The sequence below is a fragment of the Oryctolagus cuniculus genome, chromosome 5 (genome assembly GCF_051225735.1).
Source record: "Oryctolagus cuniculus isolate XC-2025 breed Fujian yellow rabbit chromosome 5, ASM5122573v1, whole genome shotgun sequence".
NCBI classification, from domain to species: domain Eukaryota; kingdom Metazoa; phylum Chordata; class Mammalia; order Lagomorpha; family Leporidae; genus Oryctolagus; species Oryctolagus cuniculus.
This window is the reverse complement of record NC_142871.1, coordinates 98,763,816-98,782,596: the sequence shown is the minus strand read 5'-3', so window position 1 is coordinate 98,782,596 and position 18,781 is coordinate 98,763,816. Positions and strand designations below refer to the sequence as shown.

At 44.1% G+C, this 18,781-nt stretch overlaps 1 protein-coding gene across 4 annotated transcripts in view; it reads right to left on the bottom strand.

The window, feature by feature from the left end:
* The window catches only part of SLC17A5 (solute carrier family 17 member 5), a 58,289-nt gene extending 40,019 nt beyond the window's left edge, over positions 1–18,270 (bottom strand). The window contains exons 1-3 of one of the 4 annotated variants that reach the window (XM_051854159.3): positions 18,044–18,270; positions 4,609–4,805; positions 2,701–2,934 (exon numbers count right to left, since the gene is read on the bottom strand). In XM_051854159.3, the coding sequence (XP_051710119.1) occupies positions 2,701–2,934; positions 4,609–4,805; positions 18,044–18,137 (525 nt within the window). In that variant the 5' untranslated portion in view covers positions 18,138–18,270. 4 annotated transcript variants of the gene reach the window in all.
* Positions 18,271–18,781: the final 511 nt, after the last annotated feature.

Below are 18,781 nucleotides of genomic sequence, written 5' to 3'. Positions count from 1 at the left end.
AGAAAATATACTACAATTAAGTACACTTTACTTAGATAAGGAGAAGAGAAACCTGGTAATGGGGGGGGTGGTCTTTATTTTGTAACATGAAGAGTTTATTTAATAGAGCTCTACTGATAAGCATTAAATAAGAATATTCAGATGAATGATAAAACTTGAAATTCAAATAGCACTTGGCAATTTCTAATGTAGTCCAGCTAACCTCATCACACCTGAGTGTTACAGCCATCCTGTGACTGAGGATGGGTCACGTATTTTAGAACTGACCTCCAGAGGCTAGGACTCACCACAGTTTCGCTCTTAGATAGAGTGGAGCTATTATTGTCTAACCTCTGGTTTTCTGACTGCAGTCTAGTATTCTCTCCAACATAGTAGGACACACCTTCACGCTATATACCAAACAATGAGGCCACCATCCTGCTTGAGTTAAAGACTCAAGGAGAACAAATTAAAATATGCCAGGGTTTCACAGGGAGAAGTTCAGAATTAAAAGGAAAAGAGATCATTATTTAAAAAGGGAAGTACACATGACGAAATGCAAACAAGAAGTGAAAAAGTAAACAAAGATAAAAAAATTAAAAAAAATTTAATGATAACACCTTAGGAGGAGAAAAAAGATAATTCTAAGAATAGCAGGAATAATTCTAAAAACATAGAACTAAATTGCGGTAGTTCTATAAGATCATAATTTTGTTTGTAAGTTAGAACACTAGAAAAAATAAAAGTACAAATGATACAGAAGCAGCTCCACAAATAACAACACATTTAAAAGTGAAACAGGGGGCCCGTATTTGGTGTAGTGGTTCAGACAGCACGTGGGATACCTGCATGCCATATGAGAGCGCCTGGGTTCGCGTCCTGGCTCCAGTCCTGATTCTAGCTTCCAGCTAATGTGCACGCTGGGAGGTAGTGGTGATGGCTCAAGTGGCTGAGTCCCTGTCACGCACAAAGGAAGACCTAGACAGCATTCCCAGCTCTTGGCTTTTGCTTGGCCAGCTTTGGCAGGTTACGGATATGTGGGCAGTGAATCAGCGGTGGATGGGAGATTCTCTCTCTCTTTCTCTCTGTCTCTGTCCCTCTCTACCTCTCCCTTTGTGTCTCTTTGCTTTCATATAAATAAAAATAAATAAATTTTAAAAAGTGAAAAAGAGCAATTCAAGGGTCTATTTTGTAAAATGTGTTTTAGATCTGGGCATCAATGATAGAGCAGAGACAATCTTGGCAAAAGTACAAGAGGTTAGGATAGCAAATCTTAACCATTTTTGTAATTGTTTATTTTCTTATCTCTTACAGTTTGATCTAAGGCATTTCCCCCTGGAAGATGTTTTCTCTAGTCTTTGAGTAAAGTTTCTGATGTTTAAAAAAGACTTTTTAATTTATTTGGAAGTCAGAGTTACACAGAGAGAGGGAGAGAAAAGAGACAGTGACAGAGAGACAGAGAATCTTTCATCCTTTGGTTCACTCCCCAGATGGCCACAATAGCCGGGCTGCACCAGGCTGAACCCAGGAGCTAGGAGCTTTCCAGATCTCCCATGTGGGTGCAGGGGCCCAAACACTTGGGCCATCTTCTGCTGCTTATCCCAGATCATTTGCAGGGAGCTCGATTAGAAGTGGAGCAGCTGGGACTTGAAGCAGTGCCCCCGTGGGATGTGGGAATTGCAGGCCTCAGCTTAACCAGCTAGGTCATGGTGCCAGCCCCAAGTTTCCAATTCTCAGGTGCTTTCCCTGGAGACCTTATCTACTACCCAGGTTCTTTTCTAGTTAACTGGTTCTCTATTTTATTTTATTATTTATTATTTTTATTTTTTTGACAGGCAGAGTTAGTGAGAGAGAGAGAGAAAGGTCTTCCTTTTCCATTGGTTCACCCCCCAAGTGGCCGCTACGGCCGGTGCGTTGTGGCCAGCACGCTGCACCGATCCGAAGCCAGGAGCCAGGTGCTTCCTCCTGGTAGGTGCCATAACATCATCTGTTGTTATGCTTTGGTTCATAACAAAGAATTATATATTTTTGTTTGTTTGTTTTTGACAGGCAGAGTTAGACAGTGAGAGAGAGAGAGAGAGAGAGAGAGAGAGAGAAAGGTCTTCCTTCTATTGGTTCACCCTCCAAATGGCTGCTATGGCTGGCACACTGCACCGATCCGAAGCCAGGAGCCAGGTGCTTCCTCCTGGTCTCCCACACGGGTGCAGGCGCCCAAGCACTTGGGCCATCCTCCACTGCCCTCCCGGGCCACAGCAGAGAGCTGGACTGGAAGAGGAGCAACCGGGACAGAATCCAGTGCCCTGACTGGGACTAGAACCCGGGGTGCTGGCGCTGCAGGCGGAGGATTAGCCTAGTGAGCCGCAGCGCTGGCCCAAAGAATGATATCTTTAAGAAGAAAATAAAAAAAAAAGAAGAAAATAAAGTGACACAGGGTAAGAAGTAAAATAAGAGAAAAAAATTGGCTCTCAGTTCTTTTCTGAGATGCCCACCAAGTCTAACAGGTGTATTTCTTTTCATTTATTTCAAAATTCACTTAGAAAGAAAAGGAGAAAAAAATTATCTCCAACATAAAGAAATGGTAAGTAATGAATATGTCAATTACCCTGGTCTGATCATTACACATTGTATACACATTTACTGAAATACCACATTGTACCCCAAACATATGTACAACCACTATATGTCAATTAAAATATTTATACATGTATTTTAAAAAATTACCTCTCCCAGTCCTTCCAGTGCTCTGAGCACAATGAGAGCTCCAACTCCTAAATCTGCGGCAAGGGGCGTGAACAGGGTGAAGACAGCGGTGCCAAGGACTCCCAGTCCTAGCAGCAGTTTCCCTCCAACTCTGCTGGCCAGGTAGCCCCCGGGAATCTGTGTGACAATGTAGCCATAAAAAAAGGACCCGAGGATCCAGCCTTGAGTTTCTGCATCCCACTGGTACTTTTTACCCTATAAAAATAGGAGGCAAAAAACAATCCTTTAAGACCTTCACTAAATAGCTTCTGTCTCCTTCTGGCATGCAAGTACCTATAAATGAAATTCTGAACAACAGTATTGGACTATGCCATCTTTCTAGGGGGTGGGTAGGTCATCAAAATACAGACAAGTTGCTTCTACAAGTGGATGGAAAAGAACTGAAAGTCATAAATTTTTGAAAGAGCTTGAAATTTTATGAACTAGACTCTAGGATGAGCTGTGGAGGCTTTGTATTAACTCCAACCAAGAAGCCGCAAGAAACAGCCGTAAGCCTAATCCAGAAACCTGTTAAACAAGATACTGTAGCGCTTGAGCCAACCTTTGGAGTCAGGCATGGGTTTGAGCCCAGCTCTATTAGTTACTGGATGTGTGACCTGGGAAGATTAAATACATAAAAAAAGTCCCGATACACAGTAAGTGTTCACGTAATGTTGGATGTCAGAATGCACAAATATAGGTAGTTAATATCTCCCCTTTTCAGACCAAGTAATTGAACATGCACATGAAATAATACAAGAGTAAGAATTTAAAACAAGCTATAAACTTCCTGTTTTTCAATTAACAGCAGCAGTAGTAAAGAACTAATGATGACTTAGTGACGGATGTGAATATCTGACATCTTTAATGCATGTAGCTGTACAATTGAGCCACTGTGTTGGGATTTTTTTTCCACTGCCCATAAAGGCAGATCAAGATAAGTTGCTAGGTCAACAAATACACTTAACAAAGGGGGCAATACAAGGCAAACCTATAATTATCCCTGTGTAGGAGACCAATCTGCAGCTTATATGTGGAATTCCAGACTTCCTGAATGACCAGTACTGTCCCTGCAGGTCACAAGTTGAAGTGGAGAAAGCAGATGATGTACACCCAAACATGTCACTCAGCAACATTATTAAAGTCAAATATAAATTTTTGTTGTCATTATTTTGTATGGATGCTTGTTTGGGGAGCCACCCTCTCTGCTAATTAAATACTCATGTTTGTATACCACAGGGGAGACTCACCAAAGTGCCATCTGGCTCCTCTGGGAGCACAGGAAATGGACAAAAGCACACTCACTAGTCTTTTCTCCCTGTTGTGTCTCCTTGTATGACAAGCAGAGTATATATTTCAAGTGTATAAAACTCAATTCAAACGATGAACACACACTTTATCAGCTCCACAATAACACAAGGGAAGCTAAATGACTTAAGCTTAAGTTGGATCTGTATAGATTTTGGAAAAGAATTTCCTTAGAGATTGACCAATTCTTATTTTTCATCCTTTAGCTGAGATCACCTACACTCTCCTGTAATAGTAACTCTATGTGTGACACAGCTCTTACAAGTCCTACTGAAACTATTTAGCAACATTTCAAACAATCCAATTTTCTGATAATGCCAAACAAGGTTTCACAAATCCTCTTCAAGGATGGTAAACTAGTGAGAAAATTGAAGAACTGCTGTTGGAACCAACCATGCTGTATTCTAGCACAGCAGCAGTAGTTCTAGTTGTAAGTTTTTGTTCAACCAGTTGAACAACATAAAAAGGAACTGATTGGAAGTACACATAAAGCAGTGTTTGCGGCTTTTGTAGGATGAAGAAAGAAGACCATCTAGGATTTTAAGACCTGTAAGTATTTTAAGGTTAAAAAATACCACCTACCGTTTGGCTATGAGGGACCTTTACGGGAGCAGAATGCTCTGCACACTCCTTGGAAGTTCTATTATCTGCCAGAGTTGTATTTGAATCTACCATGTCCACTAATGCGACACTCAAATTCACACGTAATGCATAGAGAACGAAGAAACCAAAAAAGGCCAAAATTGCTAAATTGTAACGAGCAGAGCAGCACGCTGGAGCTGAAATAAAGATTGGAGGAAAACCTTAATTAAAAGGATACATTAGATGACACTGTCTAAATCATGAAAAACGTTAGTCTTTAAGAGGTACACAAATGAATAATCATGAATAATCTAACATTCTTAGATTAAACATATCTAAAAATATTTATCAAAGAGAATTGGCTCCCAGAGCAACTGTAATTTTGGTAAAAATCAGTCACATGAAAGCTGAACTGTAACCAGTTCACTAAAACAGCGATAATGACTTTATCAATTTTGCTAAAAAAAAAAAAAAAAAAAAAAATCCCTATTCCGGAGTCAAAATGTACCCTTAGTCCCAGTCAGTTGGTATGGGGATTTTAATGACATCACTATTTCTAAAAAAAACACCTAAAACATGGTGAGTAAGCCCTTGAGTATTTTCAAGGGCACAGCATATGTATGGGTTGGAAGCCAACTTGTCGTAAAGGTGGCATGGTAAAAACAATCCATTGCGAGATGAGGGCTTGAAAGCCCTCTGGACAGATTTCTTACCTTGAAGAGTATCCTCAGAGGCTGGGTTTAAATCGGAAGCCATGATTAATACCTAAAGGCTCTTCTAAACTAAGCACACTAAAGAATCCAGGTGCACACTTGCAGCATCTGCGACAGTTATTCAGTTGTTATCATGCTTAAAGAGCCCACAGTCAAAGAGAAATAAGTGAAGGTAGCACAATGATAAGAAAAACATAAGGGGGATGGCTGAATAGGTTGGAGGAACCAATGAAAGAAGGATTATGTGAGAGGAGGAGTTTGAGCCATTTTAAAATTTTAATTGTAGGCCTATGCACATTTTTTTTTTGTTTTATTGAGTTGCACAATTGAAGACAGATGGGAATTCAGAAAGCCAGCTAATTAGATGGCCTAACTCAGGGCCGTCTACCTTTAAGTTTGGCAAACATTTAGTGATAAATATCTATTAAAAGACGGGTACATCTATTTCCTTAGGCAATGATAAGTTAAAACCAAATATGTATATATGAAAATATTTTATTTGGCAATGACACATTAGTACTACATACATGCATGTGTTTCCTCCTACACAGGAATCCTGTTGTTTTCATTGACCTGATCTCCAACAAAAATACATTTTTCGGAGCACAGATGTCTTGGTACTGATTCAGATGGGTTGACCCAGACTAAACCACTAATGAATATGGCACAACTATACTTAGGCACACATCAATATACCAGGATCCAATTCACTTTTCTATTCTTTCTCTATGCAAGATTTGCGACTTTTAACAGATCATTTGTCAACTGGCATTCTTGAATCCTATTTTCAGGGGTATGACTATTAGAATTATGGCACACCAACATGGTTAAATTCAGTTCTGTGAGAACTGCATTTCCAAGACTCCAAGGACACTACCTCTGTGACTTGAATTTAGATGCTTGTGCTCTTTCTGTTCCAGCCAAATGGGCATCTAATCAGTTAAGGACAGTTTGGCTTCTGTAAGGCATGTTCTGTAGGAGAAAACATTTTTCATCATCATTCTCTCATGCAATATTTGTAATATGCGAAGTCTGAATGTGGGCTGAGGAATTGTAATCTTGCCAACTCTGGGCGACTAAAATGTATTACTTTGAAAATTTTGATGCAAAAAGTTCATATTCATGTATCATGTCTGCATTGACCATGCACTATTTAAAATGTTGATTATCTACTCCAGCAAAGAAATGACAGGATGTGATTTATGGTTTAAAGAGCTTATACAAGTGCCGCACGAAGGCTGCTAAGGCAAGTGTGATGAGGTGTGGGGGAAGTAGATTCAGAGAGACCATTTAAGGTTGCTGTTATAGTTTTCCAGGTGTAAGGTGAAGATGTTTTAAACTAGGCACAAAGCAGGAGGCAATGGAGAGAAATGGGCAGATCTGACATAAGTTAAAAGGTAGAATTACCAGGGTTTGCCTAAGTGTTAGAGGTGGGAATAAGTGAGAGGGAGGGCTATCAGTAATTTCCTTACCCTAAGCAACTTTATTTTACGTTATTCTGACTTGGTACATTATTTTTTTTTTTCTTCATTCTATCCTCATTTGCAGTTGCCTGCTTTTACTGTATGCTACTAGTTTCCCCTCAGGTGATGCTTTGGATTATGATATATCTTTTTTTTTTTTATATTTATTTGAAAGGCAGAGTTAGAGAGAGAGAGGTATCTTCCATCTGAATGTTCACTTTCGAAATGGCTGCAATGACACAATGACTGGAGCTGCGTGGATCTGGAGCCAGGAGCCAGGAGCTTCTGGGTCACCCACATGGGTGCAGGGGCCTAAGCACTTGGGCCATCCTCTGTTGCCCTCCCAGGCCATTAGCAGGGAGCTAGATTAGAAGTGGAGCAGCAGGACACAAACTGGTACCAATATGGGATGCTGGTATCACAGGAGTTGGCTTTACCCGCTATGCTACAATGTGAGTGCCAAGTAAAATGATTTTAAATTACTAGTGATATTACTTGAAAATCTTATCTACAAGTAATGGACCAGACAATTTTAACTTTTGGGGGTGCAACCAATAGTCAGAAAATAAAAAGCACAGACATCATATGATACATATATAGCTGATATTTTAAAAATATTAAAAATAAATGGCTATTAGCTTTATAAAAATGGTTGCTGGTTAGAGGGGGTGGTATTGTGGCACAGTGGGTTAAGCCACTGCCTGCCACCCTGGCATCCCATATCAGCACCAGTTCCAGTCCTGGCTGCTCTGATCCTGATTCAGCTCCCTGTTAATGTATCTGAGAAAGCAGTGGAATATGGCCCTCGTACTTGGGTCCCTGCCACCCATGTGGGAGGCCCAGATGGAGCTCTAGTCTCCTAGCTTCAGCCTGGCCTAGCCTGAGCTGTTGCAGCAATTTAGGGAGTGAAGCAGCAGAAGGAAAATCTCACTCTCTCATTCTGTCACTCTGCCTTTCAAATAAATAAATAAATAAATAGAATAAAAGAGAGATGATTTTTGGTTATAGATATATTCAGACAGGAAAGCTACATTTCAGGAAAGTAGGGTGGTAGAGCAACATGTGCCCATAAATTTGGGTAAGTCTTGAAATTGATCCAACAAAAGCAAGCTTGCATGACAAAGAGAAAGAACATCCACTGAGCACCCACCACGCTGAAATTGAGTTCAAAGCAAAATCATGCCAGCATAACGAACAGAGCACCCATCAAAACAAACATCAACTTCTGAAATGCGGCTCACACTTAGGAAGGTGGAGTGGGTGCAGCTGAAGAGGGTGTACCTGAAAGAACACAGGCTAATTTAGGGTGAAGCAGACCTGTAAATGCATCTCAGTTCTGATTGTCACTGGCTGTGGTCTCTGTAGGAGTTATTTAATAGTTTCCATCCTTGGGTTTCTCAGCTCCAAAATAAGGAAACTACCAACCACCTCAGTGAGCTGTGTGGGAATTAAACAAAATAACCATAGGCACACAGTAAAAATGAGTTCCTTTATTTATTTATTTATTTTTTACCCTGGAGGAAGTTATGCCAAAAGAGAAAATACTGTGTACATAGAGATGGCAAGGGGCAAATGAGGTATATGAATATGCTTGCAGGTGGGGCCCGGTCAGGGAAATCCTTAGGAGAAAGCGTATTTGATGAGTCTTCACAGTGAACAGGAAATCACCAGGCTGGTGAGAAGTGGGAGAATAATGGGAACAAAGGCAGCAGCATGTACAGAGGGAGGGACATGAGAAAGGAAGGCGCAGGGAGAGGAAATCCCAAGTGATCCGAGGTGGGTGGACTACATGGACTGTGTGCAATGGCAATTCTAAGAACTAAGACAATTGAGTGGGATGGCAGGTACTGAGTTTAAAAACATAAGATAATAATGTTTATTGAGTACTTACTCTATGCTTGGTACCAGTCTAAGTGTTTTGCCTGTTTTAGGGTTATAATTATTACCTGGTTGGTGGATGTAAAATACTCAGAACACTGCTTACTACACAGTAAGCCTTCAGTAGCTATGAACTGTTGATAGTATTGTGGCTTTTTCTGGATATTAGGAATTGAGGTTGTTAGGAACTGAGGTTATTTCTCATTTGTGAGACATCGGGATTTGTGTGACACGTGGTTTCCAGGAAAGGATACAGGATTGCCGAGCGGGTGGACACCCACCCGGAATGGGTGGAGCGCTGTGCCCTGGAGTGTAACTTCAAGCACTGCACGTCTGTGGGTGCTGAGAAAGCAGGGGGTGATGAGATGGAGGTAATGACAAAGACAAGGGCAGATGACTGCAGACTCCTGGAAAGAAAAGGAAGCGTCGGGCTTTGATTCTGACCCAAGACGACAGTTCTATCCTGTTCACTGTTGTGTCTGCAGTGCCTAGAGGAGGGCCTGGAGAACTGGGATATACTTTTGTGGCTTCAAAGTACAGAGGTGTCTCCTAACAGAAGCACACAATCCCACCTATGAAGTCCTCTTGACAGCAGATCAGACAGAATCAGCTGGTCAGACCTCGAGACCTACCAATTACAAATCTACAGTCAACACAGGGAACAGAAGAAAATATGCTATATATATGACAACACAGGAAGATAAATTATAAGAAAAAAGAGTGTGGGGAGGGAACTACAGATTAAAAGAGACTTAAGAAACATTTTGATTATTTAGAAGACATTATTGAGATCCTGATAGGAACAAAGCATAGAAAATTATGATATAATTAGGGAAATATGAACATTTATTAGGTATTCAATAAGAATTACTTTTATTTCTTATGGTAATAGTACTAGAGGTTTTTTTTGTTTTGTTTTGTTTTGTTTTGTTTTGTTTTTTGACAGGCAGAGTGGACAGTGAGATAGAGAGACAGAGAGAAAGGTCTTCCTTTGCCATTGGTTCACCCTCCAATGGCCGCCGCGGCCGGTGCACTGCGGCTGGCGCACCATGCTGATCTGATGGCAGGAGCCAGGTACTTCTCCTGGTCTCCCATGGGGTGCAGGGCCAAAGGACTTGGGCCATCCTCCACTGCCTTCCCGGGCCACAGCAGAGAGCTGGCCTGGAAGAGGGGCAACCGGGACAGAATCCAGCGCCCCGACCGGGACTAGAACCTGGTGTGCCGGCGCCGCAAGGCGGAGGATTAGGCTAGTGAGCCACGGCGCCAGCCTAGAGTTATTTTTAAAAAGTGTCCTGGTTGAGGCCAACGTTCTGGCATAGCAGATAAAGCTATCACCTGCAATGCTGGCATCCCATATGGGCACTAGTTCAAGTTCTAGCTGTTCCTCTTCCAATCCACTTCCTTGTTTATGTACCTGGGAAAGCAGTGGAAGAATGGCCCAAGTGCTTACGCTTCTGCACTCACGTGGGATACTGGGAAGAAGCTCTTGCTCTTAGCTCCTCGCTTTTAGCCTGGCCCAGCCCCGGCAGTTAATGCCATTTGGGGAGTGAGTCAGAGAGAATGAACCTTTCTCTCTGTCTATCTCTGTAACTCTGCCTTTCAAATAAATAAAACTCCCTAGCCAAGTGCTTGGGTTTGACTCCTGGCTCCATTTCTGATTCCAGCTGCCTGCTAAAGTACACCCTGGGAGGCAGCAGATATTGGCTCAAGTAACTTGTGTCCCTGCCACTCATGTGGCAGACTCAGAGTTCCAGGTATCCTGGTTTCAGCCTGCCCCACCCTTGGCTATTGTAGGTATCTGTGGTGCGAACCAGCAGATGAGCGATGTCTGTTTCTGTCTCTCTGCCTTTCAAATAAAGAAAACAACATTTTAAAAAGCATCCTTATCTTTTAGAGATACACACCAAAATATTTATGTATGAAATGACAATGGTATCTATAATTTGCTTCAAAATAATAATATATGAGCATAAGAATAAATGAAACAAGACTGGCCAAGTAGTAACTGTTTTACTGTTTAACATGGTTACATATGAGTTTACTATATCCTTTTATTTTTGTATATGTGTGAACTTTCCTATTAAAAAAAATCAAGGTGCAGGTGAAGTCAGAGAGAGTGAAAGTAGGGTAGTTACACAAGCAAGTATGAAGGATGCCTAGTTGTGGTTAAAGCAGTTGTGGGAGATGACACGGTACAAGGATGATCAAAGAAGGAAGGAAATCGTTAGACATGTAGGAGTCCGGAGAACTGAGGGAACAGTGTTGGCTAAGTCACCATGGGTAATGGTAGCAGCTGGAGGGGAGAAGACAAAGGTGAATCAAGTGGCAAAGCCTGTGATGAATGAAGCAAAAGGTGAAGTGGGTGGTTGAGAGCAACCAAGTCGTGGAAAGGGAGCCTGGCCTACGGGCAAGAGTCATCAACCTCATCCATTAGTGTGACACATGAAAAACAAGCAGTCATCCTTGAGAGAGCAGTGGGGAGTGCCAGTGTATACCTAGGACACCGAGTTCTGATGAGCAAGGAAGTGCAGGCAGCAAGGCAAGGCTGGTGAAAATCTGAGGATGTCTGAGCATTTACTCATCGTGGAAGGGAGAGGCAGTGGGGAGGGATGGGCCTGGGCCAGTCATCTCAGAATCCTGAGTAGCGGATTGTTTCCAGGACCCTTAGTAGAAACACTCATGTCTTTTATGTAAAAATGGCTTCGTATTTGCATCCAACCTGCACATACTCTTCCGTGTACTCTAAATCATCTCTAGGTGACTTAAAATCCTGAATACAATTAGAGTGCTACATAAATAGCTGTCAATGCATAGGCAATAATGGCAAGAAGAGTCTGTACACATTCATTACAGGTGCAATTGTCAACCAGCATAGGCCTAACTACATAGTACAAGTCAGCAACAATACACGTTTTTTTCCGGATATTTTCAATCTGTAGCTACTGAGAGGGTCACAGGTACAGAGTGATGAGGGACTGAAGACAAGGCCTATAATCTATGTCTAGATGTATGCTCAATACAAAGATGACGATCTTCTGTACAGCAGGGTGTCTACTGGAGAAAGCGAGCCCCATTAGAAAGGGTATTGTGGCTGGCGCCACGGCTCACTAGGCTAATCCTCTGCCTGCGGCGCCGGCACCCCTGGTTCTAGTCCCGGTCGGGGCACTGGATTCTGTCCCGGTTGCTCCTCTTCCAGTCCAGCTCTCTGTTGTGGCCCGGGAAGGCAGTGGAGGATGGCCCAGGTCCTTGGGCCCTGCACCCGCATGGGAGACCAGGAGGAAGCACCCGGCTCCTGGCTTCAGATAGGCACAGCGCGCCGGCCACAACACACTGGCTGTAGCGGCCATTGGGGGGTGAACCAACAGCAAAGGAAGACCTTTCTCTCTGTCTCTCTCTCTCACTGTCTAACTCTGTCTGTCAAAAACAAAAACAAAAACAAAGGGCATTGCATTAAAAAAAGATTGCCTATTTAAAATTGATAAAATAAGTCTCGCTTTTAAAAAAGGGCAATTTTAAATACGGTAGTTGACTAGTCTTATTCTGCCTATGGGTGATCAATTCCTGATAAATCCTATGTATTCTTAGCTCCCAAGCTAATGTCTGTTACAATGGACCCAGATACTTCAATACTAACAGAGACTATCACACATGACCCAAGGCCATTTTCCTTCATTTTGTAACACAGTTGTTCTCAAGGCCAGTGCTGTGGCATAGTGGGTAAAGCCTCTGCCTGCAGTGCTGGCATCGCACATGGGAGGCAGTTCGAATCCTGGCTGCTCCACTTCTGATCCAGCTCTCTGCAATGGCTTGGGAAAGCAGTAGAAGATGGCCCAAGTCCTTGGGTCCTTGTACCCATGTAGGAGACCCAGAAGAAGCTCCTGGCTCCTGGCTTTGGAGCTGCCCAGCTCCAGCCATTGTGGCCATTTGGGGAATAAACCAGTGATAGAAGATGCCTCTCTCTCTCTCTTTCTCTCTCTCTCTCTCCACCTTTGTCTCTCTGTAGCTCTGCCTTTCAAATAAATAAATAAATCTTCAAAAAAAAAAAAGTTGCTCTCTACCATCACTCTATACTCCACAGTTACTTGTCTGTGAAACCCAATGCTTTTAACTCAACATTGAATGTAAATTCCCAAAATAAAAGTGAGAGAGAGAGAGAGAGAGAGAAAAGAAACAAAGTATAGGATGTATGAGATTATCATAATTATAAGCTAGAAAATAGAAATTTCAATATGGTGACAATGACTGATGGGCCCTTATTTTTTTGGTGCCAGTTCTCTGAGGAATGCAAACTCCAAATGGTCTCACTGTTCCTGATAGTAACAGCAGCTTATGCTAACTCTGTGCAAAACTCTTCTAAGCACTTCTTATATTAGCTCACTTAATCATAACAATAATCCTGTAATCAGATATATTATTTTCCTGATTTACCACACACACACAAAAAGGCACAGAGAAGTTAGGTAACATGCTAAAGTTCACACAGCTAGTTAGTGGAGTTGAGACTGGCATCTAGGCACTCAACTCTAATCTATACTCTGTCTATATACATACAGAAATGTCCTAGAAGCCTGTGGGGAGCAACTCGGACTATACTGTTACTGGAATTAAGACTTATTCTATGCATCTGCTCTCCCACTGTGGGGAGCAACTCGGACTATATTGTTACTGGAATTAAGACTTATTCTATGCATCTGCTCTCCCACAATATGGCGCTGGGAGAGAAGAAAGAGGCTTCTACACAGCTGCCTCCAGTTCAACCAAGGAACTGTAGGACTTGCTCCTGATTGGAGGAGAGCAGCGTACTCGGCGTGTGGGCAGCCGAGTTAGGATTGGCGGAGGAGGACTATAAAGGAGGAGAGAGACGGCATGCACCAGAAACACCTATGGGGAACATCTATGGGGAACATCTAGCTGAAGGAACACCTGTGCAGCCCCCCAGAGAACCGGCCGGCGGTGTGCTGCTCCCCTGCGGAAGTGGGGAATGTGGCCAGGGGGAACTGCCCTTCCACGGAGGTGGAAGGGACAGTAGCCAACCCGGGAAGAACCAGCAGCAAACCCGGGAAGGGCCGAGCAGACGAAAGAACAGCGCAGGGTCCTGTGTCGTTCCTCCACGAAGATGGGGAGCGACAAAGCCCTGAAGCTGATTTCTCCTAGCATGAATAACATTGCTACAAGGTATTTTGAATCAGTACAGATGATCAATCAATAATCAATACAAGGGATAGCTCATTTATACAAAAGCAAACCTCCAGTTGGTCAAACGTGCTATGAATGAAGAATTGTTTTATGTGTGAGAGGGAAAGCTTTTCTCCTCCTTGCTTAATTTCCTCTTTCCCTCCTGTCTAAATCAGGCAGAAAAACTTTCAGATGTCCTGTTGTTTCTCATGGAGCTGCCCTTCTCCCATCATTCTAGTGGGCATCTTTGAATTCTGTGGAGTTCAGTGGAAGCAAATGCTTAGGAAGAAAATCATAGGCCTGTTACTGAGAATCTTGTTATATCCAACTCAGAAGTATTAATTCTTAAAACTTTTATTTATTTGAGAAGCAGAGAGTCGGAGAATTGTTCCATCCGCTGGTTCACTCCCTAAATGTCTGGCTAGGCTAAGTAGAAGACAGGAGCCCTAAACCTAATCCAGGCCTCCCTTCTGAGTAGCAGAAACTCAACTATTTGGGCCATCACTGCTGCCTCCCAAGGCATACATTAGCAGGAAGCTGGAATTGGAAGTGGACCTGGGACTCAAATCCAGGCATTTACACATGTGATACTGGTGTCCCAAGCTGCATCTTAAAGCCCTGTACCAACAATCTGCCCCAGAGATAATTCTTAACACTGAAGACACAGCCCAGTTTTACCCCTCATAATAAAGAAACATTGTTTATCATTTAAAACCATATCTATTCCCTTACTCATGCTGGGGTAGGGAACTTTCAAATTTGGGAAGGATCAAGTAAAAATGGTAAGCTATTTTGCAAACAGGGATTTACTGACTATAACCAAATGTGGCAGAGTTGTGTGCTGAGGACGAACAATGGGACTAACGAGCAGGCCTCCGAGGCCGGTCCTTAATTCCCACCACTATGTGCGACTGTCTGCACCTCACCCCCTCTAGCCCTCAGCTGCCTGCACATACAGGTAAATGTCGCTCCACCAGGAGCCTTTTTACCGTCATAAAATTTTATGACTATAACATCTTTGTCAGCACTTCTCTTAAAAGCAAAACTATATACGTAGGTATAGATAAAGTACAGCTAATTTCATACCGGTTTGTTCCAGAAACAAACATAAAAGCTAAATAGAATACATCTAAACCTATGGAAAGGAAAGTTGGACTACTAAACATTGGCTCCTTCTGGTACCAAAACTTTTCAAAAAGTCATTCTGGATAGAAAATTTTTCTTTATTAAATACACATACACCCTTTCTTACATGTGCCAACTGAATATATAAAACATTTATATTTAATATTTCAAAAGATTTCTAAGGGTTACTCTGTTTCCCCTATTAGATCACACATGGTAGATACCATTGCTAAAGTCAGGAGAGGGGACACCACTGGGAGGCACGCAGGTTGCTCCTGGCAGCTTCCAGAAGGTTGTTAAACCATCTTTCTCTTCTCTCCTCTTTTCCTTAGTGCTCTTCTCTTCTCCTGCTCACAATATCCCAGGCATATGGCTGAACATGAAATATTACTGATTAATACAATATCCTGGGCTGGCACCGCGGCTCACTAGGCTAATCCTCTGCCTTGTGGCGCCAGCACACCGGGTTCTAGTCCCGGTCGGGGCGCCGGATTCTGTCCCGGTTGCCCCTCTTCCAGGTCAGCTCTCTGCTGTGGCCAGGGAGTGCAGTGGAGGATGGCCCAAGTGCTTGGGCCCTGCACCCGATGGGAGACAAGGAGAAGTACCTGGCTCCTGGCTTCAGATCAGCACGGCGCGCCGGCTGCAGTGCGCCAGCCGCGGCAGCCATTGGAGGATGAACCAATGGCAAAGGAAGACCTTTCTCTCTCTCTCTCTCTCTCACTGTCCACTCTGCCTGTCAAAAAACAAAAACAAAAACAATATCCTGGAACTGCACACTCCTCTTCAATAACGTATCCATCATACTTAAACAGTAAAACTCATGTGTTGCTGATATTTTTACTTCATTTGCTTCTCAGTGTCTATGTAAAGAGTGAAAATAAGGGGGTGAGCATTTAGCCTAGCAGTTAAGAGGCCAGGTAAGATACTAGTTAAAATGCTAGTTAAGATGCTAGTTAAGACCCTTGTGACCCATATCACACTGCCTGGGTTGAATTCCTGGCTCCAGTTCTTGATTCTGTATCTTCCTGCTAATGTGGCTGCTGGGTGATGGTTCAAGTAATTGGGTTTCTGCACCCTCATGGTAGATCTGGATTGTATTGTTAGCTGTTACTTTTGGCTAGGGCATCTGGGGGGCTGAACCAGCAGATGGGAGCTCTCTCTGTCTCTCAAATTGAAAGAAAAAAAAAAGGAAAAGAGTAAAAAGAAGAAGGAAAGTGGCTATAATGAGGGCAGCCTCAAGCCAGCAACAGCAGGGCTAAGATCATTAGATCTATTTTATTTTATTTTGTTAAGGATTATTTATTTATTTATTTGAAAGTCAGAGTGATACAGAGAGAGGAGAGGCAGAGAGAGAGAGGTCTTCCATCCGCTGGTTCACTCCGCAGTTGGCTGCAATGGCTGGAGCTGCGCTGATCCGAAGCCAGGAGCCAGGAGCTTCTTCCAGGTCTCCCACACGCGTGCAGGGGCCCAAGGACTTGGGCCATCTTCCACTGCTTTCCCAGGCCATAGCAGAGAGCTGGATTGGAAGTGGAGCAGCCAGGACTCAAACCGGTGCCCATATGGGATGCCGGTGCTTCAGGCTAGGGTGTTAACCCGCTGTGTCAGAGCACTGGCCCCAGATCATTAGATCTATATACTTAACTCATCAATCAAGTAGGAACTCTTTTTAAAAGTAGTACTATGAGGTATTTAAAAAATTGTTTCATCATCTTTATTGAAATATAATTTACATGACAAATGTATACATTTGTTCATTGCACTCATGATCAAAATGTAGAACTTTTCTATTACTCCTACCACTCCCCTGCCCCTAAAATACCCCAGAGCTTCTGCAGTCAACTTCCTGCTGCCCATAGTTTCCAGGCAATTACTGACCTGCTTTCTGTCCGGTGCCCTGACTGGGACTAGAACCCGGGGTGCCGGCACCGCAGGTGGATTAGCTCAGTGAGCCGCGGCGCTGGCCAGAGCTCTAACACTATTTAAAAGCCACAGGAAAAAAAGGTTAGCTTATGGTACTAAGTCCATACTCCAGGTAAAACATCACTTCTGTATAGTATTTAACTTCGATTAAAATAATCTCTCAGATGCCTGATGAAGCCATATCATTGCCACCTTTACTGTCACCATCCGGTAAGCTTAGAAACAAAAAGACAACACAGAAAAAGACACAAAAAGGCAAATTTCCAATTCAACTCTTTGTCACACACATATCTTTGAAACTATCGAATGCTCGCTAACTGAACTGCTCTTTAGGTTTTCATTACTTTTAAAGAAGCTATGTTAGAAAAGTGTCAAAGAGCAAAATATTTTCATTTCCCCAAATTCAAGGAAGATGCTTTGTAAAGTAATTCCTTTTCTATTCGTTGCAAGATCTTTGGCAAATTACCTTAGAGCTCCCTACATAACATATCTTGTGGAAAAATCAGAATGTTTCTTAAACTGTGGACTGCTAGCTGGAAAAAAATTGAAACGTCAGCAGCATTTTTTGTCTCTCTGCACAATGTCAAGATATTCGCGGGGTTATGCAATAAATGCCCTCTGCATACTCACAAATGTTAGCCACCGTCTTTTTTGGTCTCTCCTTCACGCCCAGATCACATGCTGGCTGATATCCCTCTGTGGAAACCTGGCTGTGATAGGGGAGGAGAGCCAGCGGCTCTCCCTGGTCCTTGGTCCACTGATTTGCAGGACTCCCCCCCAGGTCGCTCCTACTCATACCCGGGGTCCTCCGCTCAGCCCTTTGCCCATTAATTTGAAGGCTCTCCTCCAGGTGGTTCTCCCACCGAGTCCCCATCACTGCACTACTGAAAACTAGGACCTCACGGCCTGAGGCACACAGCTGCTCTCTGTCCCGTCCCGCAGGGCTGCACCTGCCAAGGCACCTGCCAAGGCCACTCCTGAGCCCCCGGCCCAGCCTCGGCGTCTCCGCTTCGTAGTCCCCGCCCGCCCTACGAGGTTCCTCCTCGAATCCCCTAGGGCTTGGGCAGACCCAGCACGTTGGCGCAGGGTGTGGATCCTCTTGGCCACACCCTCCCCGGGACCGCCGCCCGTCCGAAGACCCTCAACAGCCCCACAGCTCACCGGCTTCGGCCTGCCGGGGGCCCTGCAGAAGCGGGGTGCTGTCCGTGCTCTCCTCGCCGTCGTTCAGGGTTTGGGCCCGAAGCGGGGCCCTCATGACGGCTCCGCTGAATCAATCTGCTCGCTACCGGGCAAAGAGGAACGCTGGGGTCCCTCAGCCGAAGCCCCCGGGCCTCACCGGCGGAGCGGGGCGGGACGAGTGCAGGTGCCGCCTCCCGGCTGGGTTAGGTCATCGTGGCCCCGCCCAGAGGCGGCCGCGCCGACTCCGCCCGCGCCGCCGCCATCTTAGGTTCGGGCAACTCCGGGGTGCGTGGGGCGGGGGTTCCGGTGCGGTGGGGAGTGGTCGGCATCTGCGCCAGCGGGGCTGCCGGGGTTCCTGGGACCGTCTGCCTCCGTGGCGCCCCCGTGTGAAGCGCGAGGGCCCGCCCTCCGGAAGAATGAGACAGTTTCGGTGGAACTCCGGGCGTGTGTTTGACGCCCAGCTGTCGGGAGAAAATTGCCATGACTGTTAACAACCTTTGTGCGGTCCACCCTGCCACAGCATATCGTCCCCAAAGTAGCTTCTAAGGTGGAAAAACAGAAAATGGGACTATGTTGAGTCCTAGGATATTCCCGAATTGGTGGGTAAAAATAATCCAGTGTAGGCAGTTTCACGCGGCTCAGTCTGTGGAAGCCTCTGATGTCTTAGAGGGTCGGGATCTCTCTGAGTCTCACGCGGACAGGTTCTGCTAATGTTTGCTG